The sequence below is a fragment of the Oncorhynchus nerka genome, linkage group LG28 (assembly GCF_034236695.1).
Source record: "Oncorhynchus nerka isolate Pitt River linkage group LG28, Oner_Uvic_2.0, whole genome shotgun sequence".
NCBI classification, from domain to species: domain Eukaryota; kingdom Metazoa; phylum Chordata; class Actinopteri; order Salmoniformes; family Salmonidae; genus Oncorhynchus; species Oncorhynchus nerka.
The window spans coordinates 46,099,856-46,115,663 of record NC_088423.1 but is presented as its reverse complement, the minus strand read 5'-3'; the positions used below and the strand labels follow the sequence as shown (position 1 = coordinate 46,115,663).

At 45.3% G+C, this 15,808-nt stretch overlaps 1 protein-coding gene across 1 annotated transcript; it reads right to left on the bottom strand.

Annotated features, from left to right (window-relative positions):
• Window positions 1–252: 252 nt before the first annotated feature.
• On the bottom strand, window positions 253–11,222 carry LOC115113303 (uncharacterized). Its single transcript, XM_029640818.2, has 18 exons — window positions 10,187–11,222; window positions 9,946–9,978; window positions 9,662–9,834; window positions 9,459–9,504; window positions 9,239–9,364; window positions 9,015–9,119; window positions 8,600–8,818; window positions 8,197–8,334; window positions 7,890–7,994; window positions 7,649–7,774; window positions 7,319–7,525; window positions 7,033–7,173; window positions 6,154–6,258; window positions 5,937–6,025; window positions 5,066–5,765; window positions 2,976–4,850; window positions 2,542–2,626; window positions 253–1,195 (listed from the first exon to the last, which is right to left on the bottom strand). Exons 1-18 carry the CDS (start codon window positions 10,730–10,732, stop codon window positions 564–566), a joined length of 5,451 nt encoding a protein of 1,816 aa, XP_029496678.1. The 5' UTR covers window positions 10,733–11,222; the 3' UTR covers window positions 253–563.
• Window positions 11,223–15,808: the final 4,586 nt, after the last annotated feature.

Sequence of the window (15,808 nt, the reverse complement as noted above, 5' to 3'; positions counted from 1 at the left end):
CCTGTAGAATTTCCGTTGGATATTTGTGTACTTTGGACAATAAAGTCATCTTCCTTCTTCTTCTTCTGCAGTTAACTTAAAAATTGAGTGAGTATGTTTTGACAAGAAAGAGACAATGTTAGAATTTCCACCTAACCAACAGACCTTCACTTTTACCGCCATAATTTACAGACAACCTAGTTTGAATGCCTCTTCTATCACAAGTTTCATATCTCAGAGGCTTCAGAGCTGAATGAAATGCCAAGCACATGATATTTTCCAATTATCTAGTTTATTTGTTTCTGTCCAACAAAATTCATACAATAAGTAAAAGTCTAGCATTTTATGGATAAACAACATGCTAATCATCAGTATGCTAAAACTTAAAAGAAAAGATTACATACAGCATTTAATCAAAGTGGATACTACCATAACAGAATGTATTATTTGCAATGAAGTAACATTACATCTAAAATCAACCCGTAGGTTGGTATCCAGCGCTCCAGCACAGTAAGGTAACTACGACAACAGAGAAATGAAAATAAAACCACCCTCAATAAAAAAACAAATTCATTGGGCATTTCTTAACTCATCTCAGGACCATTGCTTGCCTCGGTCTCCCACTTCTCCAAAAAGTCCTGCAAGTTCAAGTTGAAAGTATCAATACCTTTACCAGACAGATGAACACCATCTGGCCTGTACAGGCCTGCGTCTGAGCCACACATGATGTTGTCATGGGTCAGAGCAGTGCCACCTAGCTCAGCGATGATGGTGTGAATTCTTCTGTTGATGGCAGCCCTAACATTGTCTACTGCTTCGCTGTCCTCCGTTTGCCTCCAGGACATCCGGGGCAAGATGTCAGACCAGACCAACAGGCATTGTGGGAAAATGCTCCTCATGGAGGTCAAGTCCTTCTTCACAGATGCCAGAAGGGCCTCAGGGTTGTGGGTGCCCAGGTCATTCCCACCCAGGTGCAGGATGACCACGTCTGGGCTGGGCCACTTGATCTTCAGCTGGTCAAGCTGGGGCAGCAGCTGGGCCCACGTCATGCCCTGTGTGCCCTTCCACCACACCCGCACACTGCTGGGGTCCATGCCCAGCTGCATGCCAATCTCGGGCGACTTGGCCCTCATCTCTGCCCAATATATAAGGGAGTGGCCACAGATCCACACGTTCCTAGGCTCTGTGTTTGCAAAGGTAACTTTGGGAACTTTTCCTGTAAAAACGCAACAATAACACAGGGTACATGTGTGGGTTAGCATCACAGGGGCTCTGCGAGGTTGACGTTACTGACGCTCCGGCTCTTGGGACTCTGCAGGCTGCTGGTTGGCTGTTAATCTTCCACCTTTGGCTCAGAACTGACGGAGCTGACACTCAAGACTATGTAGTTAGTTAACCTAGTCTAGTACTATAAAAAAATATATCATAATGAACTGAGGTATGAGAAATATTTGACACTAAAGATAGCTTATACACTGAAGCTAAATAGCAAATGACACCATCTGCAGTCTGACCTAGCTTTCTCTTCTTAACATAGCACTACCACACCACACCCTCATTTCCTCATTATTCAGGCCCTAGCTAGTTGTCAGATTGACAGCAGTCCCAATATTTATCCCTGTTTTGGAGTAAAAATAACACTAACAAGTCCCCCCAAGTAAAAGTTTCTCCCTAGCAGTAGAAATTGGAACACCCACTCCCCTAATCAAGAAACATATAGTAATTCTAATATTGCCGAAGAGTCCTAACACTTGCGGACTTCCTACAGCTTACCAGATCCCTGTTTCTGTATTACGCATAAACAATAATGCAATTCAACAGCTTAAGACCTGTTGACGCAAACTCTGCTAAAATACTTACCTTTATCTGTTGGAGAAAACATTACATTTTAAAGCTAGCTAACATTAATATCTGTCTTTAGAGCAACTCCTGTCAGAGTAAAGGAACATGGGAGTCTATGCCTATCTATTGTTTCTGTTAGTATTAGTTTATCTGAGCAAAACAACTTGAGTCTTGAAGACCACATGCTTCTAAATATGAATTGCATGCACAACAAATAAACATATTTTTTAATACTTCATTATGAGCGTAAACCAAGTATGGGAACTCATTTTCCTACTAGAACATACTTGCATTACACAATTCAAGACAAGTGCCAAGCTGGTAAATAGTTACAGGGCCAGGCCTTTCAAAGCAAATATATAGGAACACTTAAAAACCTAGCCCTAACACAAGGATAAAAACAGAAAATGTACATCTAGGAAATATAATAGCTAAAGCTATCTAAGATATCACTGAAACCTGATTAACTGTGGCCGGAATAAGAGCAAGTAAAACCTACATTAAACCTGTCTAAATGAAGCCTCAAATCTATCCATGTTCCCTCCATGGCTGGTTCTTGACACCTACAGTATGGTATCATCTCATCTTGTACTTTAAATGTGTGTTTAGTGCCCAGTATCAATTAAGTTGGCTATAGCTCTTGACTAGTTCTGGTATCACCTAATCTTAACCAATGTGTGGCTGGACACCTCTCTACACTTCAACCTCACTAAGGGTTACCTGTTGCGTTCTTCTTCCTACTGTCACGAGTATCGTTCATTCTTTGCTGATTCTTCTGTCTCATCCGCAGGTTAAACTGCTCCAGCTACAAAGCGACACACACACACACACACTGTAAATACAGTCAATTCCTGAATGCAGCAGCTTTGGACTGACTTGCCAACATTAAGTTAACAGAAGCAATTTAATATTGGGAATACAAAAAGTGTGTACACGCACTGAACCTTTCCAAAGTGCACTATCAGGAATGTACAATTTCAGACAAATAACCAAAAAGCTTTAGAAAATGGCCTATAATGCAATTCAAATGTCAACAACACCAAGGACTGAAGGTGGGTTGCTGGCTTGTAGATTACACACAAACTTAACATGATCAGACGGGTACAACTTTTTCTCATTTCTACAAATGGAATGAACAAAAACATAAAACATACCCTTTTCTTCTGTTTGGCCTTGATATCGTCTTCCGTCACTGGTGGACCCGGAGTCTCTGGCGATAGAGGGGGAGGCGAGGGCTGTCCAGCTGCAGCATCGGGGCATTGTGTGTTGATCTGGAGAGGTATGGTGATATTATGTCTTGGCGAATCCTGCTGTGCACCAGACCCACTTTTGACTGTTTCAATCACCTTGAGGCATCTAGACTGGCTGTTGACTTGGAGGATTTGACTCAAGACATCCATTGTGGGATTCGATACAGTCACCTGATTCAATATATTCACTTGTTGTGTGAGCTGAGTCTTTGCAAACGGTATCATGGGGGCACCAGGATGCCCATAATAAGCGGTGGGCAAGGCCGTGGGTAGGCCAGGGGATTGTCCCACAGGCAAAGCATAAGTATACACCCCAGCTGCTTGTTGACCAGCTGGAACATGAGGTGTGTTTGTCAAGGATGGGACAGGGGAAATATTTTGGGGGGGGCTTAAGGGACCGGGCGGCAGTGATGAGAGATAGTTGGTAGTAGACCCCTTGCTAGGCCAACCCTTAGGAGCAATGGGCTGTCTCTTCTCAGGGAAGTTCCACTTTGTGGTGGAATAGGATGTGCCAGGATGTGAGGAGGAGGTGGGAGAGGTGGTGGGGGGCGAGACGCTCACTTTCTTGGTGAGGCTCTGCATCTGCCTTGCCTTCTCCAAGGCAGCCTCCTCTTCCGGGTCAAGGAACCCTCCATATTCCGGGGTGTCTTGGGGGCTGAGGTACACCTCCTGCTGGGAAGACCTGGAGGGCGAGGCCGACCGGAGGCGTTCGGAATCAGATGAGTCGGTGTTGCGTCGCCGATGCCGATCTCCCCGCCTAGATGAGTGCTTCGTCTCTCTCTCAGAGGAATCTGATGAGTGTTTGGATGACTTTGTCCCGTAGAGGCGCTCCTGGGTCCTGTCTGCCAGCTTGGTGACCTCGGAGGTGTTCAGGTTCAGGCCGATGGCCTGGAGCAGGCTCTTGATCTTGTCGAAGTGCTGTGTCTTGTCCTGACTCTCCTGCTTCTTGGTCTCCTCCACCGGGGCTCTGGCTGGGCTGGACCTCCCGTCATCCCTGGATCTGTCTGTGTGCCCAGGTTTCTCATAGCGCTCCTCCTCAGCCGCTGCTGCTGGGGCTTTACCCCCATAGAGGAAGTCATCCTCTTCTTCCACACGTTCAGGTTCTCTCAGGAACTGGGTGTGGGACGTCATTCCTAGAATTCCGGAAAAGCCACCACTGTCCTGGATTGCTCTCTCGTGAGGCAGCAGCCGGTCTTCGTCTCTGGGGTCATCTTTAGCCTCAGAGGTCTTCACTCGCTCCATGTCGAAGGCCCTGTGCGGCCGCTCTGGCTCCTCCTCTCTTCCCCTGTAGGCATCCTTGTACTGATCTTCATCCCCACGTTCACGCGACCCACGATAACACTTTTGAGGGAGGGAACTATCCTCCTGAATACCAGCAATCTCCTCTCGAGACTCCTTGACCACAGTGGACAGCAGACCGGCATCCACACCTTTGTTGAGGATGTTGAGGAAACGGGCGAGCTGGGTGTTCAAGTTAGGGTTCTTTTCCTGAGACTCTCGGCTGGGAGGAGGTCGTTTTGAAGAATGAGGGTCAAGAGGTGTTTGGCGAACTGGAGAAGGTTGTGATGGGTGCTCTCTAGAAGTCTGCTCATATGGATCATACTTTGCAGATAGGTCAGGAGCAGGATGTCCAGCAGGTGAACCTTCATAATAGGACTTCTGACTGGATGTTTGGGTGAAGGGTGGTTGGGCAGAGTGTGGTTTATAGGGCGTCTCAACGTCATAACCGTACTGTTCCACGAGCCTTTGATCAAGAGGTTGAGCTTTAGGGGGTTCAGTCTGCAAAGAAACAAAACATTTTCCCACCACGTCATACAAATCAAAATTGTCTCATGTCGTGCTGATCACAATAATATTGACTGTAATAGGTTTCTTATATCGATATATGAAAACTATGTAAAGCACCAGCACCCCATGGAATTTAACCAGCTCTTGAAATTCCTAAGAACAAATGATTTTCTAACTGAAAAAGAAGTTTAGAAATAACAACTGACCTGAATTGGGAAAAGTGGCCCTGTGACATGGTCTGGGCGCTTCTTCAGAATGGACTTGGGTTTGATGTCAGTGGGTGGTTTAGGTTGTGGAGGAAGCTCTGGCATTCCATGATTGTAGTCAAAGCAGGTCTTCTCCATAGGCTTCCCTTCTGGCAGGAAATTGGGAACTCCACCATGTTGCTCCATGGCGACCATGGCTCTCTTGCGGTATATCAACTCATTGAGCTCATCTAGTTCTCTCTTCTTTCTTTCTAGCTCATCGTTCATTCTATCTGGAGGTTTACTTCCCGAGCTTGAACCGTTCTTGGAGCTCCTCTGACTGCTTCCATCTCGCTCCTTGCTGTGGCTCCTTTTCGAGGATGTCCTCTCCTTGCTGCTGCTCCTGTGCTTGGAATCTTTTCTCTCCAGACTGTGGCTTCGCCTCCTGCTCCCACGGCTGCTCCTCTCCCTGCTCCGACTCCTGCTGCGACTGCTCCTGTACCTGTTGCTACCATCCTGCTCTTTGCGCTCCCTGCTGGTGCTCCGCCTTTTCTTCACCCGGCCAAACTGGTCTAAGCTGGGGCTCCGGCTTCTGCGCCCGTATCGCCGCCGGCTGCTGTCCGAGTCCTTGCCACCAGATCCAGAGCCAGCAGTTTTTGACCGCAGAGTTTTTACGACTGCTTTCATCTTGTCCGACTCCTCCAAGGCAGGTTTGTCGTTGCTGGGGCACAAAATAATGAGGGAAATGACTTCAAGCACATCTGTTAAACGTTTAGATTTCAGGGTACTTGTGGCTTGAGCTAACAAGTGCCATCCAAAATCGTCACACAATGATACTTTACCTTGACTTCATGTTGGAACCAATACTACTACTAATCACAATCAAACTCACGTAAGATCATCATCTTTGTGCTCTACTTTGACACCTGCGCCCTTGATGAGCAGTTTTGAGTCTCTCATCAGTTTGATGGTCATCTTCTTCTGTAAGACAATAGGCAATTTAATACAACATAGACAGCAACATGTCTATCCCCTAAGTCAATATGACATCCCCCAGCACTAAACATCATGGAACAAAAGCCTGTGACTTTGATCAATCATAAACCAACCTTTTCTTTTGCTGCCACGCCCACAAGCTTGGGCACACGGGTGAAGACACTGTCGATAAAGCGTTTGATCCTGATCGCTTGGTTACCTCCTTCAGCTGTTTCAAGCTAAGAGAAAATGGAAAGCGTTAAAATGCCCAGCGCAGCTGTTTTTATCTCAAAATCAATTCTGGGTAACAATTAGCTAAGTAACAGTTTGTAACAGTTTTCCGTTAAAATTGTTAAAAAGCAACAAAAATAGCTTTTTAGCTAAAAACTCATTCTCAAACAAGGTTTTTGAAAACCTTGAGGGGAGTGGGGAAGGGCACCAAAGCGCTGCATTAACCGCAGTTAGGATTGTGGTGCGGGAATCACAATCCACCAGAGTGGAGGGGCTTAAAGGGAGGGATATGTAACCTGAAAACTAACTGTTATTTGCAGAGAGGTTTTGAACTTGCTTTGTTAATCGTCTATTAACTTATATTGCCAACGTTGCAAAACCTGCTGAAGGTCCTGTGGTGATTGTATCTTCAACCAGCAAGTATAGGGAAATAAAACGGATCACATTCTGTCATACTTTTACAGTGCTAGTTTCATCAGCTGTTGTACACGTATGATACAAAACACAGGATAAAATCATTTTGACTGTTACTGGGCCTTTAACTTTGGTCTTTCTTTTGAAAATAATCATCATGTCAACCAGACTCAGTGGAGGACAGTATTTAAATCGATCCATGTGACAGCAGCAGTGTGGGTTATATGGAAATGTAACCGCGTGATCCTCAAGTTGGAAACAACTGGTCAAAAGAACTACATTTCTCGAAATAGCTACTTGCATGTACAGTATACCAATAGATATTAATTTCCCCATGCCAATCGGATCACAGCTCCAGGGAAACTTACCGGAATGACACTAAACTCCACCTTCTCTGAGATGTCCAGTTTCGTCTCCTCCATGACCTCAGTCAGATGGAAGAAGAGCAGCTGGGGGCTCTGATGGCACTTAATGGTCCCAGACAGCTCCCCAGCTTGCACCACCACACCCTAGAAGGGAAAACACTTCACTTCGACATACTGGGCAAATCCATTAAGGCATTACATAAAACATCCCATCCTTCTTTAGTGTGGAAAAACCTAGCCAGCCTCAGACTTAAAGATATCATGTACCACATGCTAAACATGATCTTACAGTTCTGCGTTGCTCTGTTGACTCCTCAAACGTCTCGGAGAGAATCTCCACGTTGACGGCACGCTCCTCCTTGGTCTCACGGTTGGTGGAGATGTTAAAGTGAACCTTGTCTCCGTCGAACATGGTGGCGTCAGTCAGAACGTCAGCGGCTTCAAACGATAACGGTTTCTGTGTGCCACCCACCCACACCTCCAAAAGGCCCTGCTCCTGGAAGGAAAAGGAGATAACATATTCTAAAATCCATGATTTGACAACCCAAACGTTCTCCAACAAGAACACATAATAAAACTGTCTGATTTATACTTTCAATCTCTTAGTAATACACCGTACCTGCTTCTTGTCGGACACCTTGGGGACAGCCTTAATGACCGTTCCTGCCTGCTGCACAGTGCTAACGTCCTCAAACACCACAGTCCTCTGGGGCAACACCATCTCCACTGGGGCCACTGGCTTCCACTGGAGAGACAGTAATAAGGACATGATTGGGTATGTCACAGATGAAAGTACTCAACTCTGAATGACAGGAGATTTTCCACCACCTATCAGATTTTGCACTGAACTGTGCCCCCACCTTGTCTTTTCCTGCAGTGTCTTCAACCTTCTTCTCCATGGTATCTTCCAGTGTCACCAAGCACTTCAGCTTCCTTACTCTGATGGCCTTCTCCTTCCCTTTGACCTAATGAAAACAATGACGACATGTTAATGTAACATGTATCGGTCAATCAACAAATCATTTATACATTGCTATACTTAGGATCAAAACCTTCACATTTAGAGGGTACTAACATCATTCCCAGGCACAAACGGGTCCTAATTCAGTGTCAACAAACTCAATTTGCCATATAATTATGTGGATGGGAAAGAAACAGTATGCTCACTGTGACGACTGTGAAGTCCACCTCATCCATAACAGCGAACTCAGTTAGACTCATGTTCTCTGTGGTCTCAAAGGGCAGGTTGTTCTGGTTCGCTGCCATTATGGTGCCAGAGCCACCCTTTACGCTCATTATCACACCCTGGTTAAGAGAGCAAAAACGATATCAACAGCTAGCTACAATAGGGATGGCCAACTCTGGTCCCACTGGGCCACTTTGTTTGCAGTAGTTTCTTCCAGCCCAGCTCTAACACACTTGATGTAAATAATTGTGGTCTCAATTGAAGATTTTGAATAGATCATGGAGGCGTGCAGCTCTCCAGGACCAGAGTTAACGTCCACATTTTTTAACAAAATTAAAGTGTAAGAATAAAGTGTAAGAATATAGGTGTGCCACTCAGACTTACCACCTCCCTCTTCTCTCCAGTGATCTTAAAAGTCTGTGGTGTCTTTGGCCGAATACTAGTGGCTCTAACGTTTTGGGAAACTATGTCGGTTAACAAATTGAACGTCACATGGTCCCCTTGCAACAGGGTGATGGTGCTGTCCTTCTCTGAGTAAAGCAGCGCTCTTGTCTTGCCATCGATGTTGGCCTCAATTTGGCCAGGTTTCTGCTTTGCACCAGGCTGTGTGGGGGCACATACATTCAGTTAATACCAACTGGGACATTTTTAAACGAGATGCCAAGTATTAGTCATAACAAGCCAAGCATAGAATCAAATAGACTTACAATAATCAAAACATCTCGTTGTGGCAGTGATGAAAATATTCATAAAGTCAAGAAATAACACATTTTTTCTTTGTGCTACAGAGTTCTCTCACCTGCTGCTCCGGGATAGCATTGCAGACAAAACCTTCAATAATGGTGGAGTCAATCTCCTCAGTCCCCCCTGGAGGTACAGATACATCGGTGGCACACTCCCCTGCCTGGGTTTACAATACAGGGAAGTATAAAAAAGGCAAATACAATGAAAACCAATGGCTCAAACTCCTCCGAATGTTTTCCTTTTAACAATATCTAGCTAAATGTTTCTTAAGTGACCCACCTTCTCCTTATAGGCTGTAAAATGCACCCTGACTCCAGGTATCATGTTCTTGGGGACTCCCAGAAAAGCATCAAAAGTGAAGGAATATTTTTTGAGATCGTCTCTTTCGATGTAGCCATAAGTTGGCTGTGGACAGGAAAGCACAATTTGAGAATGCAATGTTTACTAGTGGAGATGAAGAACCTTCCCTTCAAGCAGGCTTCTCAGCATTTGGACTTACCCCAATGAACGAGATGACCCCCTTGGATCTTCCAGGTGGAGGAGGCCTATGAGTTATAAGTGTTGAGAGGAAAAAAAACATATGCGTATAAATAGAACTTCCTGAACAACTAATGTAACGTATGGAAGATCCAACTACTGTATGCAATCAAACACTAATCGCAGTGATGATGACACCCAATTTGTTGACATAATGACCATTACTTGTCATTGTAGCTCTTCTTCCCTGATGATTTTTTGTCCTTCTTGGACACTTTGGTCTTCTGTTCATCAGGCTGGGGTGGATCAGGCTGAGGGACCTCGGAGCCCCGGCAGAGTCCCCACACATCAGGCACTACAGTTGTCTCAGTCGGAAGGAGGGCTGTTGTCGGAACGGGCTGTTGTCGGGAAGAGAAAAGGAGCCAGTGAAAAGTTGAAAGTAAGTAGGAAAATGTGATTGAAATTGTATCATAGAGATGACAAGACAGAACAGACACAGTGGCACTTACCCACGATGGCGGAGGAACAGCATAAGGGTTTACCTAAAGGAGGCAGACCTGATGTTAGGGATGATTTTTTATTTTAATATTTTAATCATGAAGAACAAACTAATTGTTCTTGATTGCACATTCAAACCATGTCATGTTATTATAATACCAAGACAGTTAAAAACATTTTTTTTTTTTACAAGTATAACATTGAGAATTTGCCATATGCAGAAAGCACTACAAGTTGTCTAGCTAACATTACCTCGCTTTGCCAGGGTGGAGGAAAGCCAGAGTTGTCCACCAGAGGCGGGACCATGGGCGGCATACCTGGGGGAGGAATACCAGGGGGGGGCATAACTGGCGGGGCCATGACTGGGGGGGGCATTGGTCCTGGTACATTGCCCATCATTGGATCATATGGTCCGGGCATACCTGGACCATACCCGAATCCTGGCCCATCCATCGGTGGCCCATCAAAACATCCATCCATAGGTCCACCTGGACCCATTGGCCCATACCCATCCATGGGGCCTCTTGGCCCGTATCCATCCATGGGGCCACCTGGACCCATTGGCCCATAGCCTGGCCCATAGCCGTGATAATCTGGGGGCATGGGCCCTTGCATCATTGGATCTCCCATAAAGTTAGGATGTGGACCGGGGCCACCGTGAAAAGGACCAAAAGGTCCAGGCGGCCCACACCAACCTGGTCCTGGGCCCATGTCAAATGGATGAGGCCGCCTTGGTCCCATGTCAAATGGAGGAGGTCCATTGCCTTTTCCACGCTTCCGACCACCTCCTCGTCCCATTTCGAAATGTTTTATGAAAGCTAGCTAGCTCGCAAGCTAACGTAAGCAGAAAGAACTATTCAAAGGGGACGCGAACGTTGAAATGCTGGCTAGATTACCATCCTAGCTGGGTACATATCTCTGATATTGCTATATATGAAGGTGCACGTATTCACTATTGCAAGTGTGTGGTTTAATTGGTAAATGTTCGGTTAACGTTATATGGAAACTCAAACAACTCACGTTAGCGGTATAGCTATATAGCTAGCTATATAACCTCACACCACCAGATCCGAGCGAACTTGTTGCGGATATTGTGGCTGTGGAGACATGACGTATATCCGATGTAGATAGCGCCAATCCATAGACTGTGAAAAAAAATCGATGAAATCATATGAAAGGGTCGCCACTAGTTTATACAATGTATCTTCTTAAAATGTGATTTTAAACATAACCCAAACCACACTGATAACCGTATGCCAAAAATGTACCTTAAATTAAGACCAAAAAGCACATTGGTAACTAGTCACAACCCCCCTGCCCTGACCAACCAAATACCCCCTCCTCCTCACTGCAACTGCATTGAACTATTCTCTAGCACTCTATGCTGATATTATGACGTTATTAATAGCTATATAGCAGATACATTTTCAGGACACAGACGCTGACATTCGAGCTCAGAAAGGTCGAATACCGCCACTAACAGCACAGGTGATGAAATTACATTTGAAATGAGAAGTTAGGTACTGGCAAAGACAGTACAGTATGTACTAGGTTTAGAATCTCTGTGTCCACAGTTTAGCAGATATTAAAGCGGGTGCAGCGAAATGCTTATAGTAGTGTGGACTACAACTAGCTAGTGTGTATTTAAATCTGTCCAATTTCACACGTACCAGTGTATTAATATGCTTGTGTGAATCGGAAATGTGTTTTTCCATATCCCACTCTCCCTAAAACAACCTCTAAGAGTGGGGTCAGGGTCTGCCACATCCTGGTCTATTATTCTGAACATAAAACCAAGACACTCCATCAGACATGGACCTTAGAGGCTGCTGCCATATGTACATAGACATGGAACACAGGTCACTTTAATAATGTTTACATACTGTTTTACAATTTCATTTGCACAGTTGAAGTCAGAAGTTTACATACACATTTACACATTTACATTTAAGTCATTTAGCAGACGCTCTTATCCAGAGCGACTTACAAATTGGTGCATTCACCTTATGACATCCAGTGGAGCAGCCACTTTACAATAGTGCATCTAAATCTTTTAAGGGGGTGAGAAGGATTACTTTATCCTATCCTAGGTATTCCTTAAAGAGGTGGGGTTTCAGGTGTCTCCGGAAGGTGGTGATTGACTCCGCTGTCCTGGCGTCGTGAGGGAGTTTGTTCCACCATTGGGGGGCCAGAGCAGCGAACAGTTTTGACTGGGCTGAGCGGGAACTGTACTTCCTCAGTGGTAGGGAGGCGAGCAGGCCAGAGGTGGATGAACGCAGTGCCCTTGTTTGGGTGTAGGGCCTGATCAGAGCCTGGAGGTACTGAGGTGCCGTTCCCCTCACAGCTCCGTAGGCAAGCACCATGGTCTTGTAGCGGATGCGAGCTTCAACTGGAAGCCAGTGGAGAGAGCGGAGGAGCGGGGTGACGTGAGAGAACTTGGGAAGGTTGAACACCAGACGGGCTGCGGCGTTCTGGATGAGTTGTAGGGGTTTAATGGCACAGGCAGGGAGCCCAGCCAACAGCGAGTTGCAGTAATCCAGACGGGAGATGACAAGTGCCTGGATTAGGACCTGCGCCGCTTCCTGTGTGAGGCAGGGTCGTACTCTGCGGATGTTGTAGAGCATGAACCTACAGGAACGGGCCACCGCCTTGATGTTAGTTGAGAACGACAGGGTGTTGTCCAGGATCACGCCAAGGTTCTTAGCGCTCTGGGAGGAGGACACAGTGGAGTTGTCAACCGTGATGGCGAGATCATGGAACGGGCAGTCCTTCCCTGGGAGGAAGAGCAGCTCCGTCTTGCCGAGGTTCAGCTTGAGGTGGTGATCCGTCATCCACACTGATATGTCTGCCAGACATGCAGAGATGCGATTCGCCACCTGGTCATCAGAAGGGGGAAAGGAGAAGATTAATTGTGTGTCGTCTGCATAGCAATGATAGGAGAGACCATGTGAGGTTATGACAGAGCCAAGTGACTTGGTGTATAGCGAGAATAGGAGAGGGCCTAGAACAGAGCCCTGGGGGACACCAGTGGTGAGAGCGCGTGGTGAGGAGACGGATTCTCGCCACGCCACCTGGTAGGAGCGACCTGTCAGGTAGGACGCAATCCAAGCGTGGGCCTCGCCGGAGATGCCCAACTCGGAGAGGGTGGAGAGGAGGATCTGATGGTTCACAGTATCGAAGGCAGCCGATAGGTCTAGAAGGATGAGAGCAGAGGAGAGAGAGTTAGCTTTAGCAGTGCGGAGCGCCTCCGTGATACAGAGAAGAGCAGTCTCAGTTGAATGACTAGTCTTGAAACCTGACTGATTTGGATCAAGAAGGTCATTCTGAGAGAGATAGCGGGAGAGCTGGCCAAGGACGGCACGTTCAAGGGTTTTGGAGAGAAAAGAAAGAAGGGATACTGGTCTGTAGTTGTTGACATTGTTGACATAGCCAAATACATTTAAACTCTGTTTTTCACAATTCCTGACATTTAATCCTAGTAAAAATGCACTGTTTTAGGTCAGTTAGGATCACCATTTTATTTTAAGAATGTGAAATGTCAGAATAATAGTAGAGAGAATTATTTATTTCAGCTTTTATTTATTTCATCACATTCCCAGTGGGTCAGAGGTTTACATAATTAGTATTTGGTAGCATTGCCTTTCAATTGTTTAACTTGGTTCAAATGTTTTGGGTAGCCTTCCACAAGCTTCCCACAATAAGTTGGATGAATTTTGGCCCATTCCCCCTTACAGAGCTGGTGTAACTGAGTCAGGTTTGTAGGCCTCCTTGCTCGCACACGCTTTCTCAGTTTTGCCTACAAATTTTCTATTGGATTGAGGTCAGGGATTCGTGATGGCCACTCCAATACTTTGTTGTCCTTAAGCCATTTTGCCACAACTTTGGAAGTATGCTTGGGGTCAATGTCCATTTGGAAGACCCATATCCGACCAAGCTTAACTTCCTGACTGATGCCTTGAGATGTTGCTTCAATATATCCACATAATTTTCCTTCCTCACCAGTCCCTCCTGCAGCAAAGCACCCCCATAACATGATACTGCCACCCCGTGCTTCATGATTGGAATGGTGTTCTTCGGCTTGCACGCCTCTCCCTTTTTCCTCCAAACATAACGATGGTCATTATGGCCAAAACGTACAAAAATGTGCATTTGAAGACCATAGTCTGGCTTTTCATGGTGGTTTTGGAGCAGTGGCTTCTTCCTTGCTGACGGCCTTTCAAGTTATGTCGATATAGGACTTGTTTTACTGTGGATATAGATACTTTTGTACCTATTTCCTCCAGCATCTTCACAAGGTCCTTTGCTGTTGCTCTGGGATTGACTTGCACTTTTCGCACCAAAGTACGTTATTCTCTAGAAGACAGAATGCGTCTTCTTCCTGAGCGGTATGACGGCTGCGTGATCCCATGTTTATAGTTGCGTACTATTGTTTGTACAGATGAACATGGTACCTTCAGGCATTTGGAAATTGCTCCCAAGGATGAATCAGACTTGTGGAGGTCTACAATTTATTTTCTGAGGTCTTGGCTGATTTCTTTGGATTTTCCCATGATGTCAAGCAAAGAGGCACTTAGTTTGGAGGTAGGCCTTGAAATACATCCACAGGTACACCTCCAATTTACTCAATAATGTCAATTAGCCTTTCAGAAGCTTTTAAAGCCATGACATAATTTTCAGGAATTTTCCAAGCTGTTTAAAAGCACAGTCAACTTAGTGAATGTAAACTTCTGACCGACTGGAATTGTGATGCAGTAAATTATATGTGAAATAATCTGTCTGTAAACAATTGTTGGAACAATTACTTGTGTCATGCACAAAGTAGATGTCCTAACTAACTCTACAATGAGATCGTTTGTTAACAAGAAATTTGTGGAGTGGTTGAAAAACGAGTTTTAATGACTCCAACCTAAGTGTTTGTAAACTTCCAACTTCAACTGTATATACTGTATTCTAGTCAATGTCATTCTATTCAACTACTACTGTACATATGATATTCTATCCTGCGTATTCTTCAGATATACTACATATTCTATCCACATACTGTCCATAATGTTTATACATCCCATTACACACACACATATATAAACACACATTATATACAGTACCAGTCAAAAGTTTGGACACACTTGCTCATTCAAGGGTTTTTCTTTATTTGTATTATTTCCTAAATTGTAGAATACTAGTGAAGACATCAAAACTAAGAAATAACACATATGGAATCATGTAGTAACCAAAAAAGTGTTTGTTAAATCATTTTTAATAGCTGTGCAGTGACGCTCCCCATCCAACCTGACAGAGCATGAGAGGATCTGCAGAGAAGAATGGGAGAAACTCCCTAAATGCAGGTGTGCCAAGCTTGTAGCATCATACCCAAGAAGAATCGAGGCTGTAATAACTGCCAAAGGTGCTTCAACAAAGTACTTAGTACAGGGTCTGAATACTTATGTAAATGTGATATTTTCTAGTATGTGAACTATGTGGAATATTTTTGGCCCATTAGCTTCCCTGAAAACAGGTACTAACAGGAGGGGCAATATGAGTCTGCCAGAGGTCTTTACCCTGATGGGGATAGTGATGGAGGCTTTGGTGGTCCACACAACAAAGAGGCAGGTGTCCCTTCCAGTGATGTGGAGCGGCCTTTGGACCTCATGGAAGCTGTAAGACCCTCCCTCCATGATATAGAAATATATAAATCCTTTGACTTCACTACCTCTTCAATGGTGTGGTCCCTTTTGCACCATAGGGACACTTGATCTCCACCACTGCTGTGGTGCCCACCAGACCATCCGGTAGGCCACCCTGGATCCTAGACTCTGTGATCCAAAGCCCTGACTCATGCACATCCATCTCTGTAGCCATTTGATGCCCCCCTCT